This window comes from Panulirus ornatus, chromosome 52, assembly GCF_036320965.1.
Source record: "Panulirus ornatus isolate Po-2019 chromosome 52, ASM3632096v1, whole genome shotgun sequence".
NCBI classification, from domain to species: domain Eukaryota; kingdom Metazoa; phylum Arthropoda; class Malacostraca; order Decapoda; family Palinuridae; genus Panulirus; species Panulirus ornatus.
Window position 1 is genome coordinate 2,173,078 of NC_092275.1, and position 17,720 is coordinate 2,190,797.

Genomic DNA, 17,720 nt, shown 5'->3' on the forward strand with positions numbered 1-17,720 from the left:
TTCAGATATTGCCATCTTTCATATTCTATGTGATACGACACCATGGTCACATTAGGCAAATGCTCTGGCAAAGTCAATTTAAATCATATCAGCATTTCTTTGTTTTTCTGAGCTTCAGCAATCCTATCATAGTGGGCAAGCAACTGACACAGGCAGGATCTTCTCACCCTAAAACCTCCTTGTCCTGGGTTATAGAGACTATTCAGACCATAAATAAACTCAGTTTGCCTCTTAGGACTCTTTAGAAAAAAAGTTACATTAATGCTTTTGGTTGAAAGTTTTTGGACTGCTGTGCTTCCATCTTTGTGGAGTGGGACATTATGAGTTAATTTCAGATTCTTAGGAATGATGCAATCTAGAATTTTTCTCCAGAGGATAATTAGTGCTCATGCTAAAAGTGTTTTGCACTTCATTATGAAAAATGAGTTCCATGAGTCTGGGCCTAGGGCTGAGCACATAGGCATACTCTCTTTGGCCCTCTTAAAATCCTGTGTTGAAGTGGTGATATCTGCTAAGTGTAACATTGGGGGATTGCTATCTACTAAGAAGACTTTCAGGTGGATTTAGGTTCACTGAATACTAATTCATATTCCCCTGGACAAATACCTACTTTAGTAGCCAATGGAGTTTGCATTTTTCATGTGAGTACAATTATTTCAGTTAATGATCTATGCCCGTTAGTTCACCGGACAGGTTTCCTTTCCTTTGCTGGGTGACCTATGGCTTTTTTTAGATCAGTTCCTTTTTTTTTTTGCATCCTGTAGAGTGCTTGTTTTCCTGTTTCTACCCTACACCTTTTGTGCATTCTTTTCAGTGTTATGTGGCTACTGCATTTTTGGAGTGTGAAAGTGGTCAAATCTTTAACTCACTCCTCTTATGTTATGGTAATCAGCATGGTTTCCCATTGTGTTGCAGATATTCCATTAATTACTTCTTTCCATTCTATCCACTTACTATCTAATATCACTTTCATTGTTACATGTATTTTGCCTCGGTGGTTTAGCATCTAAACTTGTTTTTACTTCACTTTAGGTTGTGATTAGAATACAGGGCGTTTGAGATGGTGATGTCACATATTAAGTACACACTGTTTGTAAAGATTAAATGCAAGGTGTTATTTCTTCTGGATGATTCTGTTATCTGTAGACTTTATTTTTAGCTGTTCATCCGAGCTGCCTCCAGTGTTGGTAGTTTCTGCTACAATGTTGCTTCATGTCTGTCTCCATTTTATATGTGATAGGATAATGTCACCTAAAAGTACATATATTTTGCATTGGGTTTCCCAAGTCAAGAAAGATTGTAACTTCCTCATTTGTTTTGTAAATTCTTGTGCTATGCATCTGGTAGCCTGAAGATTAATGCAATGACCAAGGTTTGGTTTTCAACCTTGACAACAAGTGTTTCTACTTCATCACTTGAAGAGCTCACACACTCAGCTATCATGAAAGTATCTATGTGTCCTCGCATGACATTCTAGCCCTGTAACATGTAAAAGCCGTAATTTGGGATCTAGACCTCACTATTCATGTGGTCTTCAGTATGTTTTTCAACGAAGGTTGCAAATACTGCATTCAAGAGGATTTTATTTGTGTGTAATTTGAGTTCCTGTGTGTATAAAAGACGTTAAATGACTTGTTTCTGTGTTATTCGGTGAGGTTAATATTCTTTGTTCTGTTGTGCTTGGCAGGGTGCTTTCAGGTCCTTTATTAATCTGTCTGGTACAGTCTGTGTATAAATATGGGTGTGCATTGTGATCAGCATGAGGAATCTGTCTCACTGTCCCTGATATGTGGTAGTCCTTGCAATACTCATTCAAGCAGCACCTAAACTGTAATGATAATTTGCAGCATCTCCCTTTCTTGAGCCAGTTTAGACATTTTCTGGTGTTTTCAAATATACATTTTCCCCAGTTTGATATGCCAGTCTTGCCATTCAAGCAATTTTCCTTCACATACTATCTACAGACTTTGTACATCCCAAGATTCTTGTTTCTGCACTGTAATGCCTCTCAAACTCTCTGTATCTCAGAACAGGATCTAATGGCACATTTGATAACATCAAGTATACCAAAGGCTAAAAAGTGGCACTGAAGTTCACTGGTTATGGAAACTTTTGCTGTGATCAACCCCTTGGGGGAGTTCCTGAAAGGAACAGGATTCAGGCATATAGATAGATAGATATACCTTATCAAAATCCAAATAACAAAAATTCATAACCATACAATAACTACCTTGTGATTACAGAAGGTCCCTGAACTTCCTGCACAAGATTTGTGACATCTCTGGAGCATGCTGGTCGCATACAGGTAAGTTGAAAGGTGTGTTGTCGGGCGCATACATCTCTGGTAACAAGTTCAACACGTCTCGTAGTGCATGTGCGGAGGTCAATATGTCCAACTGCCTCCTATAACACAAAACATACGTATAAATGAATACATAAATTGAGTTTCAGGAAACAAGTATCACTAAATTCTGTGACCCATCAGCACAGAGATCAATCCAATTGTGTTTACTAAAGGCTAGTTTCACAATAGTAGAGGCTAATCAACATTCAAAATCAACAGAGCAATATGTAAGATAACAGATGGGCTAACAAGATTCATTCTGGCACATCTAATAAAACATCCTCTTCATCACCATGGGACATCTGATAAAACACTCTCTTCAGATATTAATCTAATTGTTACTACTTTATATTTTTTTACATTTATATTTGTCATACATTGTTGCTCTCTCCTGCATTAGCAAGGTAGCGCAAGGAAACTGACAAAAGAATGGCCTAACCCACCCAAGAGGCCACATATACATACCTATACATTTCAACGAAGAGGGCAACTAAAGGGGGACGGAGCAGGGGGGCTGGAGATCCTCCCCTCTTTTTTTTTTCTTTTCTTTTTTTAATTTTCCAAAAGAAGGGACAGAGAAGGGGGCCAGGTGAGGATATTCCCTCAAAGGCCCAGTCCTCTGTTCTTAACGCTACCTCGCTAATGCGGAAAATGGCGAATAGTTTGAAAGAAATAAAGTTTTTTTTTTTTTTTTTCAAACTATTCGCCATTTCCCGCATCAGCAAGGTAGCGTTAAGAACAGAGGACTGGGCCTCTGAGGGAACACCCTCACCTGGCCCCCTTCTCTGTTCCTTTTTTTGGAAAATTAAAAAAAAAAAAAAAAAGAGGGGAGGATTTCCACCCCCCGCTCCCAAAGAAATAAATATATATATATATTTCATTTATTATTTATTCTGCTATGTCGCTGTCTCCCGTTTTTGCCAGGTAGTGCAAGGAAACAGACGAAAGAAATGGCCCAACCCACCCCCATACACATGTATATACATACACGTCCACAAACGCAAATATACATACCTATACATCTCAATGTACACATATATATACACACACAGACACATACATATATACCCATGCACACAATTCACACTGTCTGCCTTTATTCATTCCCATCGCCACCTCGCCACACATGGAATACCATCCCCCTCCCCCCTCATGTGTGCGAGGTAGCGCACACATGAGGGGGGAGGCCCCATTTGTTCACACTCAGTCTCTAGCTGTCATGCAATAATGCCCGAAACCACAGCTCCCTTTCCACATCCAGGCCCCACACAACTTTCCATGGTTTACCCCAGACGCTTCACATGCCCTGATTCAATCCACTGACAGCACGTCAACCCCGGTATACCACATCGATCCAATTCACTCTATTCCTTGCCCGCCTTTCACCCTCCTGCATGTTCAGGCCCCGATCACTCAAAATCTTTTTCACTCCATCTTTCCACCTCCAATTTAGTCTCCCACTTCTCCTTGTTCCCTCCAACTCCGACACATATATCCTCTTGGTCAATCTTTCCTCACTCATTCTCTCCATGTGCCCAAACCATTTCAAAACACTCTCTTCTGCTCTCCCAACCATGCTCTTTTTATTTCCACACATCTCTCTTACCCTTACGTTACTTACTCGATCAAACCACCTCACACCACACATTGTCATCAAACGTCTCATTTCCAACACATCCACCCTCCTGCGCACAACTCTATCCATAGCCCACGCCTCGCAACCATACAACTTTGTTGGAACCACTATTCCTTCAAACATACCCATTTTTGCTTTCCGAGATAATGTTCTCGACTTCCAAACATTCTTCAAGGCTCCCAGGATTTTCGCCCCCTCCCCCACCCTATGATTCACTTCCGCTTCCATGGTTCCATCCGCTGCCAGATCCACTCCCAGATATCTAAAACACTTTACTTCCTTCAGTTTTTCTCCATTCAAACTTACCTCCCAACTGACTTGACCCTCAACCCTACTGTACCTTGCTCTTATTCACATTTACTCTTAACTTTCTTCTTTCACACACTTTACCAAACTCAGTCACCAGCTTCTGCAGTTTCTCACATGAATCAGCCACCAGCGCTGTATCATCAGCGAACAACAACTGACTTCATACTTAACCCTCTTTCCAAAACTCTTGCATTCACCTCCCTAACAACCTCATCCATAAACAAATTAAACAACCATGGAGACATCACACACCCCTGCCATCGCAAACCTATATTCACTGAGAACCAATCACTTTCCTCTCTTCCTACACGTACACATGCCTTACATCCTCGATAAAAACTTTTCACTGCTTCTAACGACTCGCCTCCCACACCATATATTCTTAATACCTTCCACAGAGCATCTCTATCAACTCTATCATATGCCTTCTACAGATCCATAAATGCTACATACAAATCCATTTGCTTTTCTAAGTATTTCTCACATACATTCTTCAAAGCAAACACCTGATCCACACATCCTCTACCACTTCTGAAACCACACTGCTCTTCCCCAATCTGATGCTCTGTACATGCCTTCACCCTCTCAATCAATACCCTCCCATATGATTTCCCAGGAATACTCAACAAACTTATACCTCTGTAATTTGAGCACTCACTCTTATCCCCTTTGCCTTTGTACAATGGCACTATGCACGCATTTCGCCAATCCTCAGGCACCTCACCATGAGTCATACATACATTAAATAACCTTACCAACCAGTCAACAATACAGTCACCCCCTTTTTTAATAGATTCCACTGCAATACCATCCAAACCTGCTGCCTTGCCGGCTTTCATCTTCCGCAAAGCTTTTACTACCTCTTCTCTGTTTACCAAATCATTTTCCCTAACCCTCTCACTTTGCACACCACCTCGACCAAAACACCCTATATCTGCCACTCTATCATCAAACACATTCAACAAACCTTCAAAATACTCACTCCATCTCCTTCTCACATCACCACTACTTGTTATCACCTCCCCATTTGCGCCCTTCACTGAAGTTCCCATTTGCTCCCTTGTCTTACGCACTTTATTTACCTCCTTCCAGAACATCTTTTTTATTCTCCCTAAAATTTAATGATACTCTCTCACCCCAACTCTCATTTGCCCTCTTTTTCACCTCTTGCACCTTTCTCTTGACCTCCTGTCTCTTTCTTTTATACATCTCCCACTCAATTGCATTTTTTCCCTGCAAAAATCGTCCAAATGCCTCTCTCTTCTCTTTCACTAATACTCTTACTTCTTCATCCCACCACTCACTACCCTTTCTAATCAACCCACCTCCCACGCTTCTCATGCCACAAGCATCTTTTGCGCAATCCATCACTGATTCCCTAAATACATCCCATTCCTCCCACACTCCCTTTACTTCCATTGTTCTCACCTTTTTCCATTCTGTACTCAGTCTCTCCTGGTACTTCCTCACACAAGTCTCCTTCCCAAGCTCACTTACTCGCACCACCCTCTTCACCCCAACATTCACTCTTCTTTTCTGAAAACCCATACAAATCTTCACCTTAGCCTCCACAACATAATGATCAGACATCCCTCCAGTTGCACCTCTCAGCACATTAACATCCAAAAGTCTCTCTTTCGCGCGCTTGTCAATTAACACGTAATCAATAACGCTCTTTGGCCATCTCTCCTACTTACATAAGTATACTCATGTATATCTCGCTTTTTAAACCAGGTATTCCCAATCACCAGTCCTTTTTCAGCAGATAAATCTACAGGCTCTTCACCATTTCCATTTACAACACTGAACACCCCATTTATACCAATTATTCCCTCAACTGCCACATTACTCACCTTTGCATTCAAATCACCCATCACTATAACCCGGTCTTGTGCATCAAAACCACTAACACACTCATTCAGCTACTCCCAAAACACTTGCCTCTCATGATCTTTCTTCTCATGCCCAGGTGCATATGCACCAATAATCATCCACCTCTCTCCATCAACTTTCAGTTTTACCCATATTAATCGAGAATTTACTTTCTTACACTCTATCACATACTCCCACAACTCCTGTTTCAGGAGTACTGCTACTCCTTCCCTTGCTCTTGTCCTCTCCCTTGCTCTTGTCCTCTCACTAACCCCTGACTTGCCTCCCAAGACATTCCCAAACCACTCTTCCCCTTTACCCTTGAGCTTTGTTTCACTCAGAGCCAAAACATCCAGGTTCCTTTCCTCAAACATACTACCTATCTCTCCATTTTTCACATCTCGGTTACATCCACACACATTTAGACACCCCAATCTGAGTCTACGAGGAGGATGAGCACAATACATTTATTTTTTTTTTTTCCCACAGGAAGGAACAGAGAAGGGGGCCGGGTGAGGATATTCCCTCAGAGTCCCAGTCCTCTGTTCTTAACGCTACCTCGCTGAATCGGGAATGGCAAATTGTATGAAACAAAAGAAAAAAGAAAGTGGTAGAGGATGTGTGGATCAGGTGTTTGCTTTGAAGAATGTATGTGAGAAATACTTAGAAAAGCAAATGGATTTGTATGTAGTATTTATGGATCTTATCCCTGGGGATAGGGGAGAAAGAATACTTCCCACGTATTCCCTGCGTGTCGTAGAAGGCGACTAAAAGGGGAGGGAGCGGGTGGCTGGAAATCCTCCCCTCTCGTTTTTTTCAATTTTCCAAAAGAAGGAACAGAGAAGGGGGCCAGGTGAGGATGTTCCCTCAAAGGCCCATTCCTCTGTTCTTAACGCTACCTCGCTGACGTGGGAAATGGCGAATAGTACGAAAGAAAAGAAAAAGATTTATGGATCTGGAGGAGGCATATGATAAGAGTTGATAGAGATGCTCTGTGGAAGGTATTAAGAATATATGGTGTGGGAGGCAAGTTGTTAGAAGCAGTGAAAAGTTTTTATCGAGGATGTAAGGCATGTGTACATGTAGGAAGAGAGGAAAGTGATTGGTTCTCAGTGAATGTAGGTTTGCGGCAGGGGTGTGTGATGTCTCCATGGTTGTTTAATTTGTTTATGGATGGGGTTGTTAGGGAGGTGAATGCAAGAGTTTTGGAAAGAGGGGCAAGTATGAAGTCTGTTGTGGATGAGAGAGCTTGGGAAGTGAGTCAGTTGTTGTTTGCTGATGATACAGCACTGGTGGCTGATTCATGTGAGAAACTGCAGAAGCTGGTGACTGAGTTTGGTAATGTGTGTGAAAGAAGAAAGTTAAGAGTAAATGTGAATAAGAGCAAGGTAATTAGGTACAGTAGGGTTGAGGGTCAAGTCAATTGGGAGGTGAGTTTGAATGGAGAAAAACTGGAGGAAGTAAAGTGTTTTAGATATCTGGGAGTGGATCTGGCAGCGGATGGAACCATGGAAGCGGAAGTGATCTTAGGGTGGGGAGGGGGCGAAAATCCTGGGAGCCTTGAAGAATGTTTGGAAGTCGAGAACATTATCTCGGAAAGCAAAAATGGGTATGTTTGAAGGAATAGTGGTTCCAACAATGTTGTATGGTTGCGAGGCGTGGGCTATGGATAGAGTTGTGCGCAGGAGGGTGGATGTGCTGGAAATGAGATGTTTGATGACAATGTGTGGTGTGAGGTGGTTTGATCGAGTAAGTAATGTAAGGGTAAGAGAGATGTGTGGAAATAAAAAGAGTGTGGTTGAGAGAGCAGAAGAGGGTGTTTTGAAATGGTTTGGGCACATGGAGAGAATGAGTGAGGAAAGATTGACCAAGAGGATATATGTGTCGGAGGTGGAGGGAACGAGGAGAAGTGGGAGACCAAATTGGAGGTGGAAAGATAGAGTGAAAAAGATTTTGAGTGATCGGGGCCTGAACATGCAGGAGGGTGAAAGGCGGGCAAGGAATAGAGTGAATTGGATCGATGTGGTATACCGGGGTTGACGTGCTGTCAGTGGATTGAATCAGGGCATGTGAAGTGTCTGGGGTAAACCATGGAAAGTTGTGTGGGGCCTGGATGTGGAAAGGAGCTGTGGTTTCGGGCATTATTGCATGACAGCTAGAGACTGAGTGTGAATGAATGAGGCCTTTGTTGTCTTTTCCTAGCGCTACCTTGCACACATGAGGGGGGAGGGGGATGGTACTCCATGTGTGGCGAGGTGGCGATGGGAATGAATAAAGGCAGACAGTGTAAATGGTGTGCATGGGTATATATGTATGTGTCTGTGCGTATATATATATATGCGTACATTGAGATGTATAGGTATGTATATTTGCGTGTGTGGACGTGTGTGTACATACATGTGTATGGGGGTGGGTTGGGCCATTTCATTCGTCTGTTTCCTTGCGCTACCTCGCAAACGCGGGAGACAGCGACAACGCAAAATAAATAAAGAAATAAATATATATATATATAAACCTAAATGACAATTGTCATTTAGGTTAGAACTTTTGAGCGTAGCTAATCAATCTTCTAGCATCAATATTGTAGTGTTAATTTTTCATGTGCTTTGGTAACTGACTAGATTTATGTAAACAGATAAGCTATGAAAAAAGAAAAATATTGGTTCGATCTTCCCATCAGCCCTACCTATGATACCACATAAAGAATAATTTGTGGGTGGGGGTAAATTGTATTTCTGTTTTGAAGGTGATGAACCTAATTTTGCGTAAGTGTACCCATCTGTTTATTAAACCTAGACATTAACTTTGTGTCCAATACTGGTTGTTGAATTTACTAGTTCAAAACTTTAACAGCATAATTTTATTTTTTCCATACATAGAGGATAGGAGATAGGGGAGAGAGAATACTTCCCACGTATTCCCTGTGTGTCGTAGAAGGCGACTAGAAGGGAAGGGAGCAGGAGGCTGGAAATCCTCCCCTCATTCTTTTTTTCTTTAATTTTCCAAAAAAAGGAACAGAGAAGGGAGCCAGGTGAGGATATTCCCTCAAAGGCCCAGTCCTCTGTTCTTAACGCTACCTCGCTAATGCGGGAAATGGCGAATAGTATGAGAGAAAGAAAGAAATATATATATATATATATTTTATTATACTTGTCACTGTCTCCTACATTAGCGAAGTAGCGCAAGGAAACAGACAAAAGAATGGCCCAACACACCCACATACACATGTATATACATACCTGTCCACACACAGACATATACATATATGCACATGTACAAAGTTCATACTGTCTGTCCTTATTCATTCCCATCACCACCCCACCACACATTAAATGACAACCCCCTCCCCCCGCATGTGTGAAAGATAGCACTAGGAAAAAACAACAAAGGCCACATTCGTTCACACTCAATCTCTAGCTGTCATGTATAATGCTCCAAAACCACAGCTCCCTTTCCACATCCAGACCCCACACAACTTTCCATGGTTTACCCCAGACGCTTCACATGCCCTGGTTCAATCCATTGACAGCACTTCGACCCTGGTATACCACATTGTTCCAATTCACTCTATTCCTTGGAAGCCTTTCACCCTCCTGCATGTTCAGGCCCAGATCACTCAAAATCCTTTCCACTCCATCTTTCCACCTCCAATTTGGTCTCCCACTTCTCCTCGTTCCCTCCACCTCTGACACATATATCCTCTTTGTCAATCTTTCCTCACTCATTCTCTCCATGTGACCAAACCATTTCAAAACATCCCGCTTCTGCTCTCTCAACCATACTCTTTTTATTACCACACATCTCTCTTACCCATTCATTACTTACTCGATCAAACCACCTCACACCACATATTGTCCTCAAACATCTCATTTCCAACACATCCACCCTCCTCCACACAACTCTATCCATAGCCCACACCTCAAAACCATATAACATTATTGGAACCACTATTCCTTCAAACATACCCATTTTTACTTTCCGAGATAACGTTCTCGCCTTCCACACATTCTTCAACGCTCCCAGAACTTTCGCTCCCTCCCCCACCCTATGACTCACTTCCGCTTACATGGTTCCATCCGCTGCCAAATCCACTCCCAGATATCTAAAACTGTTCACTTCCTCCAGCTTTTCTCCATTAAAACGTACTTTCCAATTGACTTGTCCCTCAACTCTACTGTACCTAATAACGTTGCTCTTATTCACATTTACTCTCAGCTTTCTTCTTTCACACACTTTACCAAACTCAGTCACCAGTTTCTGCAGTTTCTCACCCGAATCAGCCATCAGTGCTGTATATTCAGCGAGCAACAACTGACTCACTTCCCAAGCTCTCTCATCCACAACAGACTGCATACTTGCCCCTCTCTCCAAAACTAGCATTCACCTCCCTAACAACCCTATTCATATGGGGAGATGAATGCTAGAGAATATATATATATATATATTTCTTTCTTTCCTTTTAAACTATTCGTCATTTCCCGCATTAGCAAGGTAGCGTTAAGAACAGAGGACTGGGCCTTTTTTGGAATATACTTACCTGGCCCCCTCTGTTCCTTCTTTTGGAAAATTAGAAAAAAAAAAAAAAAATGAGAGGGGAGGATTTCTAGCCCCCCGCTCCCTCCCCTTTTAGTCGCCTTCTACGACACACAGGGAATACGTGGGAAGTATTCTTAATCCCCTATCCCCAGGGATACATATATATATATATATATACATATATATATATATATATATATATATATATATATATATATATATATATATATATATAGATTTATGTGCTGAAAAAGGACTGGTGATTGGGAATACCTGGTTTAAAAAGCGAGATATACATAAGTATACGTATGTAAGTAGGAGAGATGGCCAGAGAGCGTTATTGGATTACGTGTTAATTGACAGGCGCGCGAAAGAGAGACTTTTGGATGTTAATGTGCTGAGAGGTGCAACTGGAGGGATGCCTGATCATTATCTTGTGGAGGCAAAGGTGAAGATTTGTATGGGTTTTCAGAAAAGAAGAGTGAATGTTGGGGTGAAGAGGGTGGTGAGAGTAAGTGAGCTTGGGAAGGAGACTTGTTTGAGGAAGTACCAGGAGAGACTGAGTACACAATGGAAAAAGGTCAGAACAATGGAAGTAAGGGGAGTGGGGGAGGAATGGGATGTATTTAGGGAATCAGTGATGGATTGCACAAAAGATGCTTGTGGCATGAGAAGAGTGGGAGGTGGGTTGATTAGAAAGGGTAGTGAGTGGTGGGATGAAGAAGTAAGATTATTAGTGAAAGAGAAGAGAGAGGCATTTGGACGATTTTTGCTGGGAAAAAATGCAATTGAGTGGGAGATGTATAAAAGAAAGAGACAGGAGGTCAAGAGAAAGGTGCAAGAGGTGAAAAAGAGGGCAAATGAGAGTTGGGGTGAGAGAGTATCATTAAATTTTAGGGAGAATAAAAAGATGTTCTGGAAGGAGGTAAATAAAGTGCGTAAGACAAGGGAGCAAATGGGAAATTCAGTGAAGGGCGCAAATGGGGAGGTGATAACAAGTAGTGGTGATGTGACAAGGAGATGGAGTGAGTATTTTGAAGGTTTGTTGAATGTGTTTGATGATAGAGTGGCAGATATAGGGTGATTTGGTCGAGGTGGTGTGCAAAGTGAGAGGGTTAGGGAAAATGATTTGGTAAACAGAGAAGAGGTAGTAAAAGCTTTGCGGAAGATGAAAGCCGGCAAGGCAGCAGGTTTGGATGGTATTGCAGTGGAATTTATTAAAAAAGGGGGTGACTGTATTATTAACTGGTTGGTAAGGTTATTTAAAGTATGTATGACTCATGGTGAGGTGCCTGAGGATTGTTGGAATGCGTGCATAGCGCCATTGTACAAAGGCAAAGGGGATAAGAGTGAGTGCTCAAAAATTACAGAGGTATAAGTTTGTTGAGTATTCCTGGTAAATTATATGGGAGGGTATTGATTGAGAGGGTGAAGGCATGTACAGAGCATCAGATTGGGGAAGAGCAGTGTGGTTTCAGAAGTGGTAGAGGATGTGTGGATCAGGTGTTTGCTTTGAAGAATGTATGTGAGAAATACTTAGAAAAGCAAATGGATTTGTATGTAGCATTTATGGATCTGGAGAAGGCATATGATAGAGTTGATAGAGATGCTCTGTGGAAGGTATTAAGAATATATGGTGTGGGAGGCAAGCTGTTAGAAGCAGTGAAAAGTTTTTATCGAGGATGTAAGGCATGTGTACGTGTAGGAAGAGAGGAAAGTGATTGGTTCTCAGTGAATGTAGGTTTGCGGCAGGGGTGTGTGATGTCTCCATGGTTGTTTAATTTGTTTATGGATGGGGTTGTTAGGGAGGTGAATGCAAGAGTTTTGGAAGAGGGGCAAGTATGAAGTCTGTTGGGGATGAGAGAGCTTGGGAAGTGAGTCAGTTGTTGTTCGCTGATGATACAGCGCTGGTGGCTGATTCATGTGAGAAACTGCAGAAGCTGGTGACTGAGTTTGGTAAAGTGTGTGAAAGAAGAAAGTTAAGAGTATATGTGAATAAGAGCAAGGTTATTAGGTACAGTAGGGTTGAGGGTCAAGTCAATTGGGAGGTGAGTTTGAATGGAGAAAAACTGGAGGAAGTGAAGTGTTTTAGATATCTGGGAGTGGATCTGGCAGCGGATGGAACCATGGAAGCGGAAGTGGATCATAGGGTGGGGGAGGGGGCGAAAATTCTGGGAGCCTTGAAGAATGTGTGGAAGTCGAGAACATTATCTCGGAAAGCAAAAATGGGTATGTTTGAAGGAATAGTGGTTCCAACAATGTTGTATGGTTGCGAGGCGTGGGCTATGGATAGAGTTGTGCGCAGGAGGATGGATGTGCTGGAAATGAGATGTTTGAGGACACTGTGTGGTGTGAGGTGGTTTGATCGAGTAAGTAACGTAAGGGTAAGAGAGATGTGTGGAAATAAAAAGAGCGTGGTTGAGAGAGCAGAAGAGGGTGTTTTGAAATGGTTTGGGCACATGGAGAGAATGAGTGAGGAAAGATTGACCAAGAGGATATATGTGTCGGAGGTGGAGGGAACGAGGAGAAGAGGGAGACCAAATTGGAGGTGGAAAGATGGAGTGAAAAGATTTTGTGTGATCGGGGCCTGAACATGCAGGAGGGTGAAAGGAGGGCAAGGAATAGAGTGAATTGGAGCGATGTGGTATACCGGGGTTGACGTGCTGTCAGTGGATTGAATCAGGGCATGTGAAGCGTCTGGGGTAAACCATGGAAAGCTGTGTAGGTATGTATATTTGCGTGTGTGGACGTATGTATATACATGTGTATGGGGGTGGGTTGGGCCATTTCTTTCGTCTGTTTCCTTGCGCTACCTCGCAAACGCGGGAGACAGCGACAAAGCAAAAAAAAAAAAAAAAAAAAAAAAAAAAAAAAAAAAAAAAAATTATATATATATATATATATATATATATATATATATATATATATATATATATAAATATATATATATATATGATTTGAATGCAAAGGTGAGTAATGTGGCAGTTGAGGGAATAATTGGTATACATGGGGTGTTCAGTGTTGTAAATGGAAATGGTGAAGAGCTTGTAGATTTATGTGCTGAAAAAGAACTGATGATTGGGAATACCTGGTTTAAAAAGCGAGATATACATAAGTATACTTATGTAAGTAGGAGAGATGGCCAGAGAGCGTTATTGGATTACGTGTTAATTGACAGGCGTGCGAAAGAGAGACTTTTGGATGTTAATGTGCTGAGAGGTGCAACTGGAGGGATGTCTGATCATTATCTTGTGGAGGCTAAGGTGAAGATTTGTATGGGTTTTCAGAAAAGAAGAGTGAATGTTGGGGTGAAGAGGGTGGTGAGAGTAAGTGAGCTTGAGAAGGAGACCTGTGTGAGGAAGTACCAGGAGAGACTGAGTACAGAATGGAAAAAGGTGAGAACAATGGAAGTAAGGGGAGTGGGGGAGGAATGGGATGTATTTAGGGAATCAGTGATGGATTGCGCAAAAGATGCTTGTGGCATGAGAAGAGTGGGAGGTGGGTTGATTAGAAAGGGTAGTGAGTGGTGGGATGAAGAAGTAAGAGTATTAGTGAAAGAGAAGAGAGAGGCATTTGGACGATTTTTGCAGGGAAAAAATGCAATTGAGTGGGAGATGTATAAAAGAAAGAGACAGGAGGTCAAGAGAAAGGTGCAAGAGGTGAAAAAAAGGGCAAATGAGAGTTGGGGTGAGAGAGTATCATTAAATTTTAGGGAGAATAAAAAGATGTTCTGGAAGGAGTTAAATAAAGTGCGTAAGACAAGGGAGCAAATGGGAACTTCGGTGAAGGGCGCAAGTGGGGAGGTGATAACAAGTAGTGGTGATGTGAGAAGGAGATGGAGTGAGTATTTTGAAGGTTTGTTGAATGTGTTTGATGATAGAGTGGCAGATATAGGGTGTTTTGGTCGAGGTGGTGTGCAAAGTGAGAGGGTTAGGGAAAATGATTTGGTAAACAGAGAAGAGGTTGTGAAAGCTTTGCGGAAGATGAAAGCCGGCAAGGCAGCAGGTTTGGATGGTATTGCAGTGGAATTTATTAAAAAAGGGGGTGACTGTATTGTTGACTGGTTGGTAAGGTTATTTAATGTATGTATGACTCATGGTGAGGTGCCTGAGGATTGGCGGAATGCGTGCATAGTGCCATTGTACAAAGGCAAAGGGGATAAGAGTGAGTGCTCAAATTACAGAGGTATAAGTTTGTTGAGTATTCCTGGTAAATTATATGGGAGGGTATTGATTGAGAGGGTGAAGGCATGTACAGAGCATCAGATTGGGGAAGAGCAGTGTGGTTTCAGAAGTGGTAGAGGATGTGTGGATCAGGTGTTTGCTTTGAAGAATGTATGTGAGAAATACTTAGAAAAGCAAATGGATTTGTATGTAGCATTTATGGATCTGGAGAAGGCATATGATAGAGTTGATAGAGATGCTCTGTGGAAGGTATTAAGAATATATGGTGTGGGAGGAAAGTTGTTAGAAGCAGTGAAAAGTTTTTATCGAGGATGTAAGGCATGTGTACGTGTAGGAAGAGAGGAAAGTGATTGGTTCTCAGTGAATGTAGGTTTGCAGCAGGGGTGTGTGATGTCTCCATGGTTGTTTAATATGTTTATGGATGGGGTTGTTAGGGAGGTAAATGCAAGAGTTTTGGAAAGAGGGGCAAGTATGAAGTCTGTTGGGGATGAGAGAGCTTGGGAAGTGAGTCAGTTGTTGTTCGCTGATGATACAGCGCTGGTGGCTGATTCATGTGAGAAACTGCAGAAGCTGGTGACTGAGTTTGGAAAAGTGTGTGGAAGAAGGGCTTCACATGCCCTGCTTCAATCCACTGACAGCACGTCAACCCCGGTATACCACATCGCTCCAATTCACTCTATTCCTTGCCCTCCTTTCACCCTCCTGCATGCTCAGGCCCCGATCACACAAAATCTTTTTCACTCCATCTTTCCACCTCAAATTTAGTCTCCCTCTTCTCCTTGTTCCCTCCACCTCCAACACATATATCCTCTTGGTCAATCTTTCCTCACTCATCCTCTCCATGTGCCCAAACCACTTCAAAACACCCTCTTCTGCTCTCTCAACCACGCTCTTTTTATTTCCACACATCTCTCTTACCCTTACGTTACTCACTCGATCAAACCACCTCACACCACACATTGTCCTCAAACATCTCATTTCCAGCACATCCATCCTCCTGCGCACAACTCTATCCATAGCCCACGCCTCGCAACCATACAACATTGTTGGAACCACTATTCCTTCAAACATACCCATTTTTGCTTTCCGAGATAATGTTCTCGACTTCCAAACATTCTTCAAGGCCCCCCAGGATTTTCGCCCCCTCCCCCACCCTATGATCCACTTCCGCTTCCATGGTTCCATCCGCTGCCAGATCCACTCCCAGATATCTAAAACACTTCACTTCCTCCAGTTTTTCTCCATTTAAACTCACCTCCCAATTGACTTGACCCTCAACCCTACTGTACCTAATAACCTTGCTCTTATTCACATTTACTCTTAACTTTCTTCTTCCACACACTTTTCCAAACTCAGTCACCAGCTTCTGCAGTTTCTCACATGAATCAGCCACCAGCGCTGTATCATCAGCGAACAACAACTGACTCACTTCCCAAACTCTCTCATCCCCAACAGACTTCATACTTGCTCCTCTTTCCAAAACTCTTGCATTTACCTCCCTAACAACCCCATCCATAAACATATTAAACAACCATGGAGACATCACACACCCCTGCCGCAAACCTACATTCACTGAGAACCAATCACTTTCCTCTCTTCCTACACGTACACATGCCTTACATCCTCGATAAAAACTTTTCACTGCTTCTAACAACTTTCCTCCCACACCATATATTCTTAATACCTTCCACAGAGCATCTCTATCAACTCTATCATATGCCTTCTCCAGATCCATAAATGCTACATACAAATCCATTTGCTTTTCTAAGTATTTCTCACATACATTCTTCAAAGCAAACACCTGATCCACACATCCTCCACCACTTCTGAAACCACACTGCTCTTCCCCAATCTGATGCTCTGTACATGCCTTCACCCTCTCAATCAATACCCTCCCATATAATTTACCAGGAATACTCAACAAACTTATACCTCTGTAATTTGAGCACTCACTCTTATCCCCTTTCCCTTTGTACAATGGCACTATGCACGCATTCCGCCAATCCTCAGGCACCTCACCATGAGTCATACATACATTAAATAACCTTACCAACCAGTCAACAATACAGTCACCCCCTTTTTTAATAAATTCCACTGCAATACCATCCAAACCTGCTGCCTTGCCGGCTTTCATCTTCCGCAAAGCTTTCACTACCTCTTCTCTGTTTACCAAATCATTTTCCCTAACCCTCTCACTTTGCACACCCCCTCGACCAAAGCACCCTATATCTGCCACTCTATCATCAAACACATTCAACAAACCTTCAAAATACTCACTCCATCTCCTTCTCACATCACCACTACTTGTTATCACCTCCCCACTTGCGCCCTTCACCGAAGTTCCCATTTGCTCCCTTGTCTTACGCACTTTATTTACCTCCTTCCAGAACATCTTTTTATTCTCCCTAAAATTTAATGATACTCTCTCACCCCAACTCTCATTTGCCCTTTTTTTCACCTCTTGCACCTTTCTCTTGACCTCCGGTCTCTTTCTTTTATACATCTCCCACTCAATTGTTCTTTTTCCCTGCAAAAATCGTCCAAATGCCTCTCTCTTCTCTTTCACTAATACTCTTACTTCTTCATCCCACCACTCACTACCCTTTCTAATCAACCCACCTCCCACTCTTCTCATGCCACAAGCATCTTTTGCGCAATCCATCACTGATTCCCTAAATACATCCCATTCCTCCCCCACTCCCCTTACTTCCATTGTTCTCACCTTTTTCCATTCTGTACTCAGTCTCTCCTGGTACTTCCTCACACAGGTCTCCTTCTCAAGCTCACTTACTCTCACCACCCTCTTCACCCCAACATTCACTCTTCTTTTCTGAAAACC

The 17,720-nt window shown here is 42.3% G+C and overlaps 1 protein-coding gene across 1 annotated transcript in view; it reads right to left on the reverse strand.

Annotated features, from left to right (window-relative positions):
- Nucleotides 1-17,720, reverse strand: part of LOC139764996 (uncharacterized) — a 313,325-nt gene that overhangs the window by 19,061 nt on the left and 276,544 nt on the right. Inside the window, exon 23 of the mRNA XM_071692047.1 lies at nucleotides 2,231-2,403. Within this exon, the coding sequence (XP_071548148.1) occupies nucleotides 2,231-2,403 (173 nt within the window). The remainder of the gene's footprint in view (nucleotides 1-2,230; nucleotides 2,404-17,720) is intronic.